The 18,270-nt window shown below is 46.7% G+C and overlaps 1 protein-coding gene across 3 annotated transcripts in view; it reads left to right on the top strand.

The window, feature by feature from the left end:
* LOC111530450 (DNA-directed RNA polymerase III subunit RPC9) overlaps positions 1 to 12,735 on the top strand; it is a 39,586-nt gene extending 26,851 nt beyond the window's left edge. For all 3 annotated transcript variants that reach the window (XM_023197648.2, XM_023197650.2, XM_023197649.2), the window contains 2 exons: positions 4,021 to 4,078; positions 10,344 to 12,735. In XM_023197648.2, coding sequence (XP_023053416.1) covers positions 4,021 to 4,078; positions 10,344 to 10,493 — 208 coding nt within the window. In that variant the 3' untranslated portion in view covers positions 10,494 to 12,735. The remainder of the gene's footprint in view (positions 1 to 4,020; positions 4,079 to 10,343) is intronic.
* Positions 12,736 to 18,270: the final 5,535 nt, after the last annotated feature.

Genomic DNA, 18,270 nt, shown 5'->3' with positions numbered 1-18,270 from the left:
GGATGGAGTAGAACCGAGGAGCAGTCACTATGTGTGGAGGACACCAGGCTCTTGAAGCAAGAACAGTTTTGGTGATCACTGGGGCAAGAGCTAGGGTGTGGGGAGTTGAGAAGCAAGGGGAGAAAGTAGACACAATGAAAGAGGCTTGGTTCTGAAGCCAGCGGAAAATGTTTGTGTCCCAACCCCCTTAACTCCCCCAGTATCCCAGACTGGAGTGTGCAGTGTGTGGGGGCCTGCTGTGACCACAGCAGTGCTCAACTCCTTGGATGTAGAACAGGGAACTTGCTTGGTGGTTCAACCTCGAGCTGGAGTTTTTCAGGGAGCGGTTGTGAATGTCGTTGCTGATCTTAATTCTGGTCGTCTCATTACCAGATCCCCTGCAGCTTTTAGTCCTTGCAATCCCTCTTCTCCCTCTTCACGTGGAGACCTCTCAGATGGGAACTGAGAAAACTACCCGGAATGAACTCATCTCCTTTCCGATTGGCTGCTGCTTTCCCCTCACCGTGGTCTCGGTGAAACATGAGCCCCTTTGCTGGAGATTTGGGCAGCAGTTTCTGAGGGTCTTTACTTTTCCCTCCTGGAATTTCAGTCTCTCCACATGTTTGTCTCCCCAGCCAGTGGCCATTCTCTACTTTCCTTCCAGACCCTCCCTACTTTGGCTGGAGTTGCTTTTTTACTTCTGTGTTATCAAGAGGCTGTTTCCTCCACAATCATTCCTCAGTCCCGAGAGTCCAGTTATCAGCACAGCTGTCATTCCACTGAACTGCACAGGCCACCGATGACGTCTTGGTTGGCAAATCCAGTGACTTCTACATTGACACAGTCTACCTATTTTTCTCGCTCTGTCGCCCAGGCTGGAGTGCAGTGGTGTGATCATAGCTCACTGCAGCCTCAGACTCCTGGGCTCAAGCAATCCTGCCTCAGCCTCCCGAGTGGCTAGGACTACAGGTGTATACCACCATGCTTGACTAATTGTTTTATTTTTATTTTTTTGTAAAGACAGAGTCTCAGTTTGTTGCCCAGGTTGTTTTTGAACTCGTAGCCTCAAGTGATCCTCCTACTTCAGCCTCCCAAAGTGTTGGATTACAGATGTGAGCCACCGCGTCTGGATTCTGGCCCCTGAAATGGAGACGCTTTATGGTGTTCTGTCCTGGTTCACTCGCTCCACAGTTGGTCTCTGGAGCATAATATCCACTCCATGGTTTCATGTAACTCCTTGCAAATAAAGCTAGTGCTGGTTTTTTTCCTTTAGTTCTAGACCAAACTAGACACACGTTTTGACAGAAGCCTCTTCAGAGTTATAAAGGTACTATAAACTCATATTTCATTTTAAGTAATGTATTTTTTTCTAAACAACCTAACCTTGACTCTCTCTGTTCCCTCACTCCTCCTCCCCCACCCCACCCAATCTAGGCAGTTGTAAAGTACTGTTGACTTTACCTAAGGGTGACGGGAAGCATTTCACGTGTGCTTATTGGCATGCCTGTTGCTGGTGGCCAACTTTATAACCTCACTGTCACTCACCCAAGGGGTGTTACAGTGCATTCCTCACTGTCTGCCTCCATTTTTTGTGGGTCTTCCAGAATCGCTGCCAGCACCAGCCAGAGCATGCCCCTCTTCCTTGGTTATTCTCCTGTACTGACCAAGTCACACCCAGCCTCTTGATAGAGCCCTTTTTGATCTTACCCCAAATGACTCTTTCACCCCATGTCCCACCCCTCTTTAGCTATTTCCTAAAACTCCAGGAGCTTTCTTTCCTGTGGGCATGTCCTTGTGTTGTTCCTGCCTTGGCTGTCTGTCCCTCCCATCCCCTTTTGAGTTGAAAAGCCATCAGGGTCTAGTGCAAGCGTCATCTCTGTGGAGTCTCCCTTCTTGAGTCTAGAGTAAATGTTTGGGGGAATTATAAGCAGTAGAACTTGACTAGACCTGCCCTAACAATGACTGCCATTTATGGAGAAATTATTGTGGGACAGATGGCATTATGACACTTTCCATCCATTATCACATGTACACTAGAAGCAGATGGCCAAGAACAGGAGCTTTTCCGCCATTTACTAGCTTTGCAACTGTGGACAAGTTAATTACTATCTCAGTGTCAGTGAAATCTGAGGATTCAATGTACTTCCACATGGAAAGCAAGCAATAAGTGGTAGTGGTGGCCTCTGGGAAGATTTTCATCCCTCTTCATCCTCTCATAAGACAGTAAGTACTGTTATCGTTCCTCTTTCACAGATGAGGAAACTGAGGCTCAGGGAGAGTGGGTAATTGTTCTGCTTCCCCCAACACATGGCTGCAGGAGTCGTGGCTACTTCCTGTTTTCACTCCAGAAGGCCTTTAAAGCAATAAATACTTACTGAGCTGATTGGAAAGATGGATCTGCAGCCCCAGAGTCAAATTGAGAGAGAAATGTAGAAGTTGTCATCTGCACAGGGGTGGTCATTGCAGTTGTTTGATCTCCTCGAAGTTCTGTAGTCTTTCAGCGTCCACACGATTCAGCCCCCCTTTCAGCAATGAGCTGTGTCTTTCTTTGAGGCAGATGTTCACTATATCTAACTGTCACTCAGATCTTTTGTTGTGAAAATTTGTGTGTATTTGTCTTCTTTCTCCAGCTGGGTTAAGTGCTTTCAGGGCAGAGGGATTGTACCTTGTATTTCTATGTATTAACTCCCACCTCTTTTTTTTTTTTTTTTTTGAGACGGAGTCTCGCTCTGTCACCCAGGCTGGAGTGCAGTGGCCGGATCTCAGCTCACTGCAAGCTCCACTTTCCAGGTTCACACCATTCTCCTGCCTCAGCCTCCTGAGTAGCTGGGACTACAGGCGCCCGCCACCTCGCCTGGCTAGTTTTTTGTATTTTTTAGTAGAGACGGGGTTTCACCGTGTTAGCCAGGATGGTGTCCATCTCCTGACCTCGTGATCCACTCGTCTCGGCCTCCCAAAGTGCTGGGATTACAGGCTTGAGCCACCGCGCCTGGCCAACTCCCACCTCTTTTAGTCCCTGTTTACTAAGATAATAGGTCAAATCTGGGAAATATTAATCTCAAAAAGGAATTCACCCATTTCTAAGAGATGACGACACAAGATGATTTTGTGTGTTTTAATTTTTTAGTTTTAGAGATAGGGTGTGGCTCAGGGACCCAGGCTGGAGTACAGGCTAAAGCGATCCTCCTGCCTCACCCCCTTGTCCTCTGCCCTCCGTAGCTGGGACTGCAGGACAACCCACCATGCCCAGCTAATTTATTTTAATTTTTTGGTAAGGTCTTTTAATGTTGCCCAGGCTGATCGGGAATGCCTGGCCTCAAGGGATCCTCCCACTTGGCCTCCCAAAGTGCTGGGATTATAGGCATGAGCCACCACACCTGGCCCAAGGTGATTTTGTTAGTTGATACTTTCTGTAATTTGGATGAAGAAAGCATTATTTTCTTCACATTTTCCAGATAGAAATTACCATCCTGGGCTGGGCGCGGTGGCTCACGCCTGTAATCCTACCACTTTGGGAGGTCAAGGTGAGTGGATCACTTGAGATCGGGAGTTCGAGACCAGCCTGGCCAACATGATGAAACCCCATCTCTACTAAAAACATACAAAAAATTAACTGGGCATGGTTATGGGCACCTGTGATCCCAGTTACTTGGGAGGCTGAGGCACAAGAATCGCCTGAACCCTGGAGGTGGAGGCTACAGTGAGCCAAGATCGTGCCACTGCAAACCAGCCTAGGCAATAAGAGCGAAACTCCATCTCAAAAAAGGAAAAAGAAAATGACCCTCCTGTTTTTAAAATGGCACATGCACTGCTGCTTTGTTTCCTACAATCACGCCTCTGATACCCATTCGTACCCTGGGCCGGGAGTCACTCACACAGACGCTCCTGTTCCCATTCTCTCGGTTTACAGTTGAAGGAACTGAGAGCCACAGTCCAGTGGTTCTCCCATTTTTTATCTGACAAAGTATTCTCTGTGCAGCTCAGTCAGGACTCAGGACTTAGGGCTATGTGAGTTCTCAACGCTGTACTTTCCCTCCACAGAGCTGAGAAGCTCCAGCTGCTGAACCACCGGCCTGTGACCGCCGTGGAGATCCAGCTGGTGAGCAAAGGGCGCCTGCACTGGGGAGGCTGCTGTGGGTCTGAGATGTAGAAAGGCTGTGGTGGACAAGCTAGGAACTGTTGTTTTTTTTTTTTGAAGAGGCTGCCCAACCACCCCATTTTTTAAGGAAAAGGAGGCCTTGCCAGTTTGATCATAGTTAGTGTGGACTTAGGGACCGTAAAACACTGGAGGAGATTTTATTCCTCCCCTAGGATTTCGGCTGATGACTTGGCGGCTCTCCGTCTCCCCTGATGTCCAGGCCATTCTGGCCATTGCTTCCCTGTAGGGGTTGTTGCCAACCAGATGTTGCATAAAAACATGAAACTCAGCATGTCTCTGGTGAACATTCTCTGCCCCCACACCCACCCTTCACCCCACTCTTGCTTCCTCTCCTTCTGGGTGAGGGGAGCATGTGTGCGCTCTCCCACCGGCTCCCTTCTTTGTTCATCTCCTGGCCTAGCCTCCCATGCTGGAAACCTGCAAGCCATTCTCTTCCTTTCATCTCATAGTCACGGAGTCCCCAAATTCTGTTGTTTCTGTCTTCTGTTCTTGCTTCTCTCCCTCCTGTACTACGTTGATTTCTGCATTATTTCTCTACACGGCTCTTGCGGTTGTCCTCTCCCCATTCTCCCTGGCTCCCCAAGTCCATCTCCCACATCACCGTCAGAGATCACATCTAAAACGATGAATGTGATCCTGTTTCCCTGCATGAAACCATTTATTTAGTGCAGCCTCATCACTTGTGGAGTCTGCTTTGCACTGAGAGCATAGGCTTTGGAACAGGAGGAGGCAGCCAGAGTAGAGGGCCTGCGATGGGGTATTGGGCCTGGGAAATGATCCAGGGAGATACCCGGGCCACCACTGGGCATGCTGTGGCCACTGCCTTCTTATTACAGGGCAGAGAGCATCAGTATGTGACAAGTGTCAAGCAGGCCATCTAACTGCCAGTTAAAAAAAAAAAGAAGCTATTCATTGTCTTCTTAGGGTTGTTTTTGTCCTTCAGAATGTACCCAAAATTAAATTAGAACAGTTCCTTCCATGAAGGGTGCCTTTCTCTGGGAACCCGCCTGTAGGCTAAATAGAAACCCCTTTCTCATGTGTCCTGATTATTTTCATGCTTTACGCTGTGTTGGAGTTTCAACTTAGAGCTTAGAGGAGAGAAAAAACAAACAGAACAGCAAGAAATGAATCCATGTCCCTCTGGGTTAAAGATCACATGTCATGTCTCCTCCAGCTTTAATCAGCAACATATGTTACTCATGGCTTAATGACAGGCAGAGAGAAGAGATGAGGAGTAGCGTGACCTCAGCCACAGCCTGTGGAAAGTGCTATCATTACTTGGGGGAAGATTCGCTGCTAATGAGAATGCCTGGGGTGGGCCAGGCACGGTGGCTCATGCCTATAATGCCAGCACTTTGGGCGGCCAAGGTGGGCGGGTCACCTGAGGTCAGGAGTTCAAAACCAGCCTGCCTCAAGTGGTGAAACCCCATCTCTACTAAAAGTACAAAAATTAGCTGGGCATGGTGGCACATACCTGTAATCCCAGCTACTCGAGAGACTGAGGCAGAATCACTTGAACCCGGGAAGCCAAGGTTGCAGTGAGCTGAGATCACACCACTGCACTCCAGCCTGGGTGACAGAGTGAGACTCCATCTCAAAAAAAAGAGAGTGTGTGGGGTGTGCCAGACCTTGGTCCTGGCGCCTGTGATTGTCTGTCACTTTGAATGCCCTCCCCACAGTCTTGGAAGGGGGCAAGTGTCCTCTCCATTTTAGCCCAGAGGGCTGGTGAGTGGCTGATTGGGACCTTCTGATTCAGAAGCTTTACTTTGCTCCTCCAAGCTAGGTACTTGTACTTGATAAGACAAAAGATGTGTGTGGCATCTCCTAAGATGGTTTCCTTCCCCTTTATACAAAGTATGTAGGCCTTAGTAGAAACTGCTGTTTCTCAGCATTTGAACCATTTTACACCCAGATTCTTTCCACTCTGGAATTTGGCTACAAAAGGTAGCAAATTGTTTACCAAGGTTTGTAGCAGTATCTCTTCTCACCAGAGAGTGAATAAGAAATGAAAGCTTTGACTGAACATGGTGGCTCATGCCTGTAATCCCAGCACTTTGGGAGGCCAAGGTGGGAGGATTGCTTGAGACCAGGAATTCAGAACTAGCCTGGGCAACATAGTAAGGCCCCATCTCTACGAAAAATTTAAAAAAAATTAGCCATGTGTGGTGGCACACACCTGTGGTCCCAGCTATTCAGGAGACTAAGGTGAGAGGATTGCTTGAGCCCAGAATTTCAAGGCGGCAATTAGCTATGATAGTGCCACTGTACTCCAGCCTGGGTGACCAAGCAAGACCCTGTCTTAAAAAAAAAAAAAAAGCAAATGGCCAGGCACAGTGGCTCACACCTGTAATCCCAGTACTTTGGGTGGCCGAGGTGGGTGGATCACCTGAGGTCAGGAGTTTGTGACCAGCTTGGCCAACATGGCCCCATCTCTACTAAATACACAAAAATTAACTGGATGTGGTGGCATGAGCTTGTAATCCCAGCTGCTCGGGAGGCTGAGGCAGGAGAATCACTTGAACCTGGGAGGTGGCAGTTGTAGTGAGCTGAGATTGCGCTACTGTACTCCAGCCTGGGTGACAAGAGCGAGACTCCATCTCAAGAAAACAAAAAGAAATAAAGGTTTCACTTACAGTGGAAAGCTCAAAGGACTTGAGTGAGAAGTTCCCTATATCAACACTAGAGCCATTTTTTCTCCCTGGGTCCAGAAAATAGTCCCAGTGTCCGACATTTATTACCATTCACTTGGGAGCTAGGTGTCTTTTGGAGGCTGAAACCTCACCTCTTCAGTTACGCCTGAGCCATGATTTGCCGTGGCCATCTGATGAAGGCCTGCTGACTCAGAGGCTCAGTGAGGAAATGAGGTGGCCACTCGGCTTAGGACTTGTCGTGCCCAGTTGTGTATTGATTTGGAATGATTTGTGAGCCCTCCGGCCTGAGGTCAGTGAATCCTGTGACCTCACAGGCCACTGTCCTGAACAGCACTACCATTTAGGCCTGTTAGTAATTTTGTGATTATGAAGTCTTGACTCATATAGAGTGTTATTGCTTGTAAAACACTGTTACATATGTTCTCCTTTTGTCCTTGCTGTAGGCGTTACTTTCATTTTACATTAGAGAAAATTGAAATTTAGAAAGCCAGGTTCAGTAAACTGTCCTGGATCAAATATTTAATAGTGTACATTGTTGCTCTCAGATCTTTGACTCATTTTGAGGAAAGTAGGACATTAGGTTTGGCAACTTCGAGTTGCCATTTTTGGAGATCAGCAACCCAGTTTGATGCTCCTGAGACTGAGATAATGAAAGTTTATCATTTGTGTTAACCCAGCTGTCGATACTTTGGACTTTTACATTTATTTGTCCTTATGTTCTGAACTACCTGAAATGGTTGGTATCTGAGAACCTTGAGATGGTGCTTTGAACTTTACTCTTGGAATGTTTCTCCTATGTTGGAAAGAAAAGGTGAAGGGTCAGGCACAGTGATTCATGCCTATAATCCCAGCACTTTGGCAGGCTAATGTGGGAGGATCGCTTGAGCCCAGGAGTTCAAGACCAGCCTGGGCAACCCCATCTCTACAAAAAATAATAAAAAATAATTAGCTGGACATGGTGCCACATAGCTATAGTCCCAGCTACTCAGGAGGCTGAGGCAGGAGGATTGCTTGAGCCCAGGAGTTTGAGGCTGCGGTAAGTGACAATTGCACCAGTATGCTACAGCCTGGGTGACAGAGTAAGACCCACTCTCTTTGGGAAAAGAAAAGGCAGGGATGAGGGATAATGTAGGCATTGTCATTTACGGTAGTGATCCAAGAGGTGCTAGTAAGTGTTTTATTTCTGAAAGTTTCTTTTTGTTTGTATTTCATTTAGTTTAATGCAGTGTAGGGTTTCTTCCTGTGACTGGGAACCTTAGGTTGAAAAACAAAAGGTCTGGACTATAACCCTGAGGATTGGATGTTGATAAAAGGTTCGGCCGTTAGTGAATTTAGCAAAGATTTTTTCTGCACATTCTTTCCTCAAACAGAGATCTTTTCTCTGGATTAAATAACCAAATCTTGGCTGTTTTCCTCCTTTCTCTGCTTTATTCTTTGGGGTCAGTACATGTTAGATTACTGCTTTTTATAGACTGTAATTTTGCATGTCTAATTTTAAACATGGGTTTTTGGCCGGGCATGGTGTCTAACTCCTATAATCCCAGCACTTTGGGAGGCCAAGGCTAGTGGATCACCTGAGGTCAGGAGTTCAAGACCAGACTAACCAACATGGAGAAACCCTGTCTCTACTAAACATACAAAACTATCCGGGCGTGGTGGTGCATGCCTGTAATCCCAGCTACTAGGGAGCCGAGATCACCCCATTGCACTCCAGCCTGGGCAACAAGAGTTAAACTCTGTCTCAAAAAAAAAAGGGGGGGTGGGGGTTGAAGATTGTTTCTTTCTCCGAAGAGAATTTACATTTTCCTGAGCCATGGAATCTTTAGAAAATGGTCATTTTATTTCACAGCGTCATAGGGAGTAGCCTCCATTGATTCGCTCGGGATCCCCCACCGCCCATCCTGGGACACCAGAATTATCATCTAGTTGCAGAAACACTTTTGGGCTGAAGTGAGTGGAGAGACCAGGGTTTTGCCAGGAGTTCGTGGTGTGACCTTGGGCATGTCACATGACTTCCTGAACTGTGCTGTCGTCTGTAAAGTGAGGTGGTCAGACTGGGATCCTCTCCAGGATTGCAGGCCTGTCCTGTTGTCTTGTTTTACTTCAGTCTGCCAGGATTTCTTTCTGGAACTCCCTGTGGTTCCATTTGCCGAATTTCAGAGTGTGCTGTGGGGAATGCTGTGGAATAGGACCTGGCCACCTTGAGCGGAGAAAGGTGTTTGTGATCGATGATTGATGCCACCAAGCAAACAGGGTTAAGTAACTTGACTGCCTGCATTCTGCTTTTAAAAAGGCAGCTGACGACCTAATTCTGTTTAGAATTAGGGGCTCAGGCTGTGGGTATCATCTCTAGATTCAGATTTCTGGGACCACATCAGAAACCAGGTTTTGCGTGGACCTTTGATGGGCAGTGTGGTGTGGAGTGTGGGGGACTGTGGGTTTTAGACTGGGCAGGCCTGGCTGGGGATTCTAGTTCTACCTCTTGGCAGCATTGCTGAGAGGATGAAAGGAAATGCTGGACGGGAAGTGCAAGATGCAGCTCCAGGCACACGGGAGGCCTCCCCGCAGGGCTGTTGCTAGTGGGAGTGAGGATTAGAAGAAGGCTCCAAACCATTTGGCACATAGTGGGCATCATCAACTGTGTTGATGTTCATTAAATTACAGCTGTGTGCTGGGCGCGGTGGCTCACACTGTAATCCCAGCATTTTGGGAGGCCAAGGCGGTGGATCACGAGCTCAAGATATCGAGACCATCCTGGCCAACATGGTGAAACCCTGTCTCTACTAAAAATACAAACAGTTAACTGGGCGTGGTGGCTCACTCCTGTAGTCCCAGCTACTCGGGAGACTGAGGCTGGAGAATTGCTGGAACCCGAGAGGCAGAGGTTGCAGTGAGCCAAGATCACGCAACTGCTCTCCAGCCTGGCGCAGAGCAAGACTCCATCCCCCCCCAAAAAAAAAAAAATTACAGATGTGCTTGTGAAATATAAAAGTACATAAAGTCATAAAGTGCCGTATAACTTCTCAGAGATGCATATGCAACCTGTTGACTTCTCTCTGTGCGTGTCGGTGGTTGTATAACTGTTAGCGTTTTCCTGTTTTTTTTTTTTTTTTTTTTTTTTGAGAGTTGATCTTGCTGTGTCACCCAGGTTGGAGTGCTTGGCTCAACCTGGGCTCAAGTGATCCTCCCACTTCAGACCCCCGAGTAGCTGGGACTACTGGCGCACACCACCATGCCTGGCTGATTTTTTTTTTTTTTTTAAAGAGATGGGGTTCCTCTATGCTGCCCAGGCTGGGGGTTTTCCTTTTCTTTAAAGAAAAATGCTATCCTACAACCCGGTTTTTACTGACTCATTTTGATCACTCGCATTGGCTTAGTCCAGGATGTGAGTTGGCTCCACCCTTCCATCTGGAAGATGGAGAGGACTCACGAGGACCCAGGCCATGAGATCTGTGTGCCAGGAGGCCGGGCTGAGACTGTGAGCACAGTGGGCAGGGCTGCCCAGGGCTGTGAGTTTCATTTGTAACCCTGGAGGATTTTCTTTCCTTCCGCAGATGGTGGAAGAGAGTGAAGAGCGGCTCACGGAGGAGCAGATTGAAGCTCTTCTCCACACTGTCACCAGCATTCTGCCTGCAGGGCCAGAGGCTGAGCAGAAGAAGAATACCAACAGCGACGTGGCAATGGACGAAGAGGACCCAGTGTAGAAGAGCACAGCTGGCCCTGGCGTTTCATGAAGTCAGAAGGCCCAGCAGCCGTTTCCTGGATGTTGAGAGGATTGTTTATTTGATTATACCCTCTATCCCAGCAGGCCTGGCTTCGTGGTTAGTTGGGTTCATCACAAAAATAAGCTAAAAAGAAATATTTGTGCCTTGGGGAGAAGAAACATGGTGAAGACAGGCCGAGGTTGTCAGGGCAGAGAGCTGAAGGTGGGGAGAGTGACCGTGGACCCCTCTGTGCTTGAAAGATTTCCTCCACGGCCTTTGCCCCAGTTGTGGGGAGGTCTCTATACACAGCAGGGAAAATGCTTGTGTCTTCTTTGGTGGGCCATGTCCTAATTAGGTTCAGCTGCTTCCCTGGGAACTTACTAAACAGGGGCTCAGAGCACTGTTGGGAATCTGGTTAGAGCCCCAGAGTTACTCTAAGTTAAAATGAGTCACTGACCTTGGCTCACCTTAGAGGAATTTCCTCGAGAACAACAGAGATAAGGACCAGCCTGGCCAATCCTTCAACAGCTCTAGAGCCCCTTTTCTCTGCTGGCAGGGGCTTTGTTTACCAGCTCACTATTTAGGCTGAATGTTAGGGACTAGATCACTGCAGTTGAAAACAGGCACTCCAGGCTTAGTGACAGTGGCAGTAGAAACAATGTTGGCTGCCTTCCTGACCACCCCGCTTTCCTGCCCTGAGACAGCAGCCCGGGGCAGGTGCTTCATATTGAGACCAGGTGAGCCTCATTTGCACAACAGTCAAATTGTTTGCTCCTTTAAAAAGGACACAATTAGCCTGGCAGGGTGGCTTACGCTTGTAATCCCAGCACTTTGGGAGGCCAAGGCAGGAGGATCACCTAAGGTCAGGAGTTTGAGACCAGCCTGACCAACATGGAGAAACCCCATCTCTACCAAAAACAATACAAGATTAGCCGGGCGTGATGGCGCACGCCTGTAATCGCAGCTATTCGGGAGGCAGAGGCAGGAGAATCACTTGAACCCGGGAGGCGGAGGTTGCAGTGAGCTGAGATTGCACTATTGCGCTCCAGCCTGGGTAACAAGAGGGAAACTTCATCTCAAAAAAAATAAATAAGATTATTACCATGTGAAAACCTTTTTAATATTCAGGAATTCAGGATTTGGAAAGTGTAGTTGCCCCAGGCGTGTGATTGTTGCCTTAGGTCCTGCGAATAGTGCTGAAAATTGGATTTTCCGCATTCACTGTCTTCCCTGTTTTAGGGAAGAAAATGATCGTAGACGTTCGATTTTCCAGATTGGTACTCTTTCATTTTCAATGCTGATTGGATTACTTCTCTTCCAACCCTCCTCTCCTGCCCATCCATCCGTCCCACTCCCCAGGCAATTGATTGCAGTTCCGTGCATCTTAACCTTACCATTTGAGATTCAGCTGAAATCTGTTTATAGGCAACATTGAAAGTACCAGATTAGGGCCAGGTGTGGTGGCCCACACCTGTAATTCCCAGCACTTTGGGAGGTGGAGGCGGGCGGATCATGAGGTCAGGAGTTCAAGACCAGCCGGGCCAACATGGTGAAACCCCTTGGCTACTAAAGATATAAAAAATTAGCCAAGTATGGTGGTGCATGCCTGTGATCCCAGCTACTCAGGAGGCTGAGGCAGGGGAATCGCTTGAACTGGGGAGGCAGAGGTTGCAGTGAGCCAAGATCGCACATTGCACTCCAGCCTGGTCAACAGAGCGAGACTCCATCTCAAAAAAACGAAAGTACTAGATTGTACTTTTAAATCTCTCTAGGGTATTGGGAATTTTACTGGGAGCTGTTGATTTATTTCTCAGGGCATATGTGTACTATGTGCCGATCTGTCTCATTATTGTCTCTTTTTTTTTTTTTTTTTTGAGACAGTCTCGCTGTATCACCCAGGAGTGCAGTGGCACGATCTCAGCTCACTGCAACCTCTGTCTCCCAGATTCAAGCGATTCTGGTGCCTCAGCCTCCTGAGTAGCTGGGACTACAGGCGTGTGCCACTATACCCTGCTAGTATCTGTATTTTTAATAGAGACAGGTTTTTGCCATATTGGCCAGGGTAGTCGCAATGTCTCTTTTTAACACTGAATATGTTAGGTGGTTTTTCTTGATGGATTTAGGGTTAACCTAGTTAATAATAAATTGTTTCCAGGTAATTATGAAGTTTTGTCATCTTATAAATCTGAAGAGTTAATATTGTCATGGATACAAATAAAGTGAAATCTGACTGAAGCTAAAATGTGTGATTTTTTTCTTAAAAAACTTGACTTTATTTAGATCTACATTTTTAATTGGATTTCAAGAAAAGTTTAAGTTTCTATATTTGAGACCTGAATTTAGCCTCAGTTTTTTGTTAAACCAGGTTCTGGAAGACTTAACTTTATAAGAAATGCATATATATTCCGTGTAATTTTCCTACCATATTAATAGTAAATGTTTCAGAAATAAAAATTGACCAGGCTCAGTGGCTCACGCATGTAATCCCAGCACTTTGAGAGGCCAAGAGGGGTGGATCATGAGGTCAGGAGTTCAAGACCAGTGTGGCCAACATGGTGAAACCCCATCTCTACTAAAAATGCAAAAATTAGCCGGGCGTGGTAGCAGGTGCCTGTAATCCCAGCTACTTGGGAGGTTGAGGCAGGAGAATTGCTTGAATCTGGGAGGCGGAGGTTTCAGTGATCCAAGATCGTGCCACTGTACTCCAGCCTGGGTAGCACAGTGAGACTCTGTCTCAAAAAAAAAAAAAAAAAATTAAAACAACTGAATTGATGGAGGTAGAGATTTGAAGAATGGTTATCAGAGGCTAGGAAGGGTAGTGGGGGTTGGAAGGAATGGCTAATGGATACAACAATATAATTAGAAGGAATAAGATCTACTATTTGATAGCACAACAGGGTGACTACAATCAACAATGATTTATTGTACTTTGTTTTTGTTTTTGTTTGTTTTTTGAGACAATCTCATTCTGTCACCCAGGTTGGAGTGTAGTAGCAAAGTCTCAGCTCATGGCAGCCTCCACCTGGGCTCAAGCAATCCTCCCACCTCAGCTTCCTGAGTAGCTGGGACCACAGGTGTGCGCCACCACACCAGGCTAATTTTTTGTATTTTTAGTAGAGACAGGGTTTTATCTCATTGCCCAAGCTGGTCTCAAACTCCTGAGCACAAGCAATACGCCTTGGCCACCCAAAGTGCTGGGATTACATGCGTGAGCTACCGTGCCCAGCCTCAATTTAAAAATAAAGAGTCTAATTGCATTGTTTGTAACGCAAAGAATAAATGCTTGAGGGGATGGATACCCCCTTTACTCTGTGATTACTATGCATTGCATGCCTGTATCAAAGTATCCTGTAAATATATACACCTGCTATCTACCCACAAAAATTAAAAAAAAAAAAATGGCCAGGCATGGTTGCTGATGCCTATAATCCCAGAACTTTGGGAGGACGAGCTGGGTGGATCACCCATCTCTGCTAAAAATACAAAAATTATCCAGGTGTGGTGGTGGGCGCCTGTAATCCCAGCTACTCAGAATGCTGAGGCACGAGAATCACTTGAACCCGGGTGGCGGAGGTTACAGTGAATTGAAATTGTGCAACTGCACTCCAGCCTGGGTGACAAAGCGAGACTGTGTCTCAAAATAATTAAAATTTAAAAATAAGAATAACTTAAAGTATAATTAGTTTTTTTTGTTTTTGAGACCGAGTCTCACTCTGTCACCCAGGCTGGACTGTGGTGGTACCATCTCAGCTCACTGCAACCTCTGCTCCCAGGTTCTAAGCAACTCTTCCACCTCAGCTCCAGAGTAGCTGGGATTACAGACGTGCGCCATCATACCCGGCTTTTTTTTTTTTTTTTTTTTTTTTAAGTAGAGATGGGGTTTCACCATGTTGGCCAGGCTGGTCTTGAACTCCTGACCTAAGATGATTCACCTGCCTTGGCCTGCCAAAGTGCTGGGATTACAGGTATGAGCCACCACACCCATCCTACATTGCTTATAACACAAAAGATAAGTGCTTGAAGGGATGGATACCCCATTTTCTATGATGTGATTATTACACATTGCATGACTATCAAAGCATCTCATGTAACCCATAAATAATACACCTACTATGTACCCACAAAAATTAAAAAACAACAAAAAAACCCCACACCACTACCTCACTGATGCCATAATGTTTAACCATGCTTTTCACTTAAAGAATTCCAGGAAATAGGCCAGGTGTGTGGCTCACGCCTGTAATTCCAGCACTTTGGGAAGCCAAGGTGGGTGGATCACCTGTCACCTGAGCTCAGGAGTTCGAGATCAGCCTCGGCAACATGGCAAAATTCTGTCTCTACTAAAAATACAAAAAATTAGCTGAGCGTGGTGGCACACGTTTGTAGTCCCAGCTACTCTGGAGGCTGAGTCATGAGAATTGCTTGAATTCGGGAAGCGGAGGTTGCAGTGAGCCAAGATCGTGCCACTGCTCTCCAGCCTAGGGGACAGAGTGAGACTCTGTCTCAAAAAAAAAAAAAAAATTCCAGGAACTGACCTTAGAAGATCTAAATATCAAACCAAGGCTGTGGAGTGTTCCACCTCAGAAAGAAATGCTGAGTAATTGATTTACAGCCCTTTTGTTGCCAGCCAGACCACCAAATGGCCCTTACCCAAGATTGCAACCAGACATGCTTGGCTTGCATGCCTTGCCCATCATGTGCTACCAGCTCAGCCTGCAAACCTTACCCCTGATGCCAATTCCCACACTTTGCCTAATAAAAAACTACTGACTTTTTTCAGAGAGTCAGCTGGAGCATCCTTGTACTGGGGCGCAAGCCCCAAAATAAAAGCCTTGTCTGGGGCCGGGTGTGGTGGCTCATGCCTGTAATTCCAGCACTTGGAGGCTGAGGCAGGTGGCTCACCTGAGGTCAGGAGTTTGAGACCAGCCTGGTTAGCGTGGTGAAACCCTGTCTCTTCAAAAATACCAAAATTAGCCGGGTGCCGTGGTGTAAGCCTGTGGTCCCAGCTACTCAGGAGGCTGAGGCATGAGAATGACTTGAACCTAGGAGATGGAGGTTGCAGTGAGCTGAGATCACACCACTGCACCCTAGCCGGGGTGACAAAGTGAGACTCCATGTAAAAAAAAAAAAAGAAAAAATTAACAAGGGGACCAGCAGATTTCCCAGACAAGGTTTTTGTTTTGTTTTGTTTTGTTTGAGACGGAGTCTCGCTCAGTCTCCCAGGCTGGAGTGCAGTGGCGCCATCTGGGCTCACTGCAAGCTCCGCCTCCCGGGTTCACATCATTCTCCTGCCTCAGCCTCCCTAGTAGCTGGGACTACAGGTGCACGCCACCACACCTGGCTAAGTTTTTGTATTTTTTTTAGTAGAGGTGGGGTTTTACCATGTTAGCCAGGGTGGTCTCGATCTCCGGACCTCATGATCCACCCGCCTCGGCCTCCCAAAGTGCTGGGATTATAGGCATGAGCCACCGCACCCAGCCTTGTTTTGTTTTTTAAGGTGGAGTCTTGCTCTGTTGCCCAGGCTAGAGTGCACTGGTGTGATCTCAGCTCACTACTGCAACCTCCACCTCCTGGGTTCAAGCAATTCCCTTCCCTTAGCCTCCCAAGTAGCTGGGAGTAGCATGCACCACCACATCCAGCTAATTTTTGTATTTTTAGTAGAGATGGGGTTTCTCCATGTTGGCAAGGTTTTCTCAAATTCCTGACCTCAAATGATCTGCCTGCCTCAGCCTCCCAAAATGCTCCCAAAGTTGCAGGCATGAGCCACCTCACCCGGCATGATTTAGATAAGACTTTGAAGTTTAGACTTTTAAGGGTGATGCTGAAAAAGATTATTGGGATGGAATTTAATGAAGGTATTTTGGATGTGAGAAGGATACGGATTTCGGGGAGCTAGGGGAGAATGCTATAGTTTGAATGTTTTTCTCTCCTCCAAAAATTTATATTGAAATATAATCCCCATTACCATAGTATTGGGAGGTGGGGCCTAATGGGAGGTCATGAGGGCTCTGCCCTCATTAATGGATTAATACCACTGTATAAAGGGTTTGCTGCCATGTGAGGACATACATTTCATCCCTCTGTACCCTCTGCCTTTTGCCATGTGAGGACCCAGCAAGAAAGCCCTTATCACACCAGATGCGGGCACCTTCCTCTTGGGCTTTAAAGTCTCCAGAACTGTGAGAAATACATTTCTGTTCTCTATAAAGTACCCAGTCTGTAATATTCTGTAATAGCAGCACAAAATGGGCCAAGACATTTTGCTTTCTCCTCAGGCAGATCCCAAGACACAAAAAATGTCCTGCTAATTAGTAAAGGAGTTTCCTTGGCACAGACCCAATATGCAAAGAAGTGGCTGCCTTTTCAAATGCCTACTTTCCAACAACAACAAAAATCACAAAACATATTTAAAAAAACAAGGTAACATGGACTGTTTCAAGGAAGAAAATGAAGTGGCAGAAATTATATCTGGAGAGGCCGGGCGCACTGGCTCACACCTGTAATCCCAACACTTTGGGAGGCCGAGACAGGCAAATCACTTGAGGTCAGGAGTTTTGAGACCAGCCTGGCCAACATGGTGAAACCCCGTCTCTACTAAAAATACAAAAATGAGCTGGGCATCGTGGTGGGCACCTGTAATCCCAGCTACTCAAGAAGCTGAGGCAGGAGAATCACTTGATCCTGGGAGGCAGAGGTTGCAGTGAGTTGAGATCGCACCACTGCACTCTATCCAGCCTGAGTAACAGAGCGAGACTCCATCTCAAAAAAAGAAAATAAAGAAATTATTCCTGAAGAGACACAGGTATCAGACTTACTAGACAAAGAGCTTAAAACAAAACCATCTTAAAATATGCTTGAATAGTTAAAGAAAAACATGGACAAAGAATTAAAGGAAATCAGCAAAATTATATATGTATAAAATGAGAATATCAATAAAGAGATAGAAATTATGAAAAAGACCAAAACAAAAATTCTAGAGATGAAAAATACAATAAACTGAAAAATTCAGTAGAGTCAATGGAAGGATCAAGCAGGCACAAGAGAGAATTAACAAACTTGAAGAAAGTACATTTGAAATTACTTTGAGGAGCAAACAGAAAAGAACAAACAGGCCGGGCATGTTACAGGCTCATGCCTGTAATACCAGCTCTTTGGGAGACTGAGGCAGGAAGATCACCTGAGGTCAGCAGTTCGAGACCTGGTCAACATGGTAAAACCCTATCTCTACTAAAAATACAAAAATTAGCCGGGCATGGTGGCGGGCACCTGTAATCCCAGCCACTCTGGAGGCTGAGGCAAGAGAATCACTCAAACCCAGAAGGCGGAGGCTGCAGTGAGCCGAGATCGTGGCACTGCACTCCAGCCTGGGTGACAGAGCAAGACTCTGTCTCAAAAGAAAAAAAAAAAAGAAAAACAAAGGTGACTGCATCTGAAGGGACCAGGGGACACCATCAAGAGGACCAAGATACACATTATGCAGTTTAGCAAAGGAGAAGAGAAAGAGGAAGGAACAGAGATTATTTGCAAAAATGGCCAAAAATGCCAGGTGCGGTGGCTCAAGCCTGTAATACCAGCACTTTGGGAGGCCGAGACGGGCAGATCACGAGGTCAGGAGATCGAGACCATCCTGGCTAACACGGTGAAACCCCATCTCTACTAAAAAATACAAAAAAAATCTAGCCGGGCAAGGTGGCGGGTGCCTGTAGTCCCAGCTACTCGGGAGGCTGAGACAGGAGAATGGCATAAACCCGGGAGGCGGAGCTTGCAGTGAGCTGAG

This window comes from Piliocolobus tephrosceles, unplaced genomic scaffold (assembly GCF_002776525.5).
Source record: "Piliocolobus tephrosceles isolate RC106 unplaced genomic scaffold, ASM277652v3 unscaffolded_75, whole genome shotgun sequence".
NCBI lineage: Eukaryota > Metazoa > Chordata > Mammalia > Primates > Cercopithecidae > Piliocolobus > Piliocolobus tephrosceles.
The sequence above is the reverse complement of the archived record's forward strand: the minus strand, read 5'-3'. Positions and strand labels throughout refer to the sequence as shown.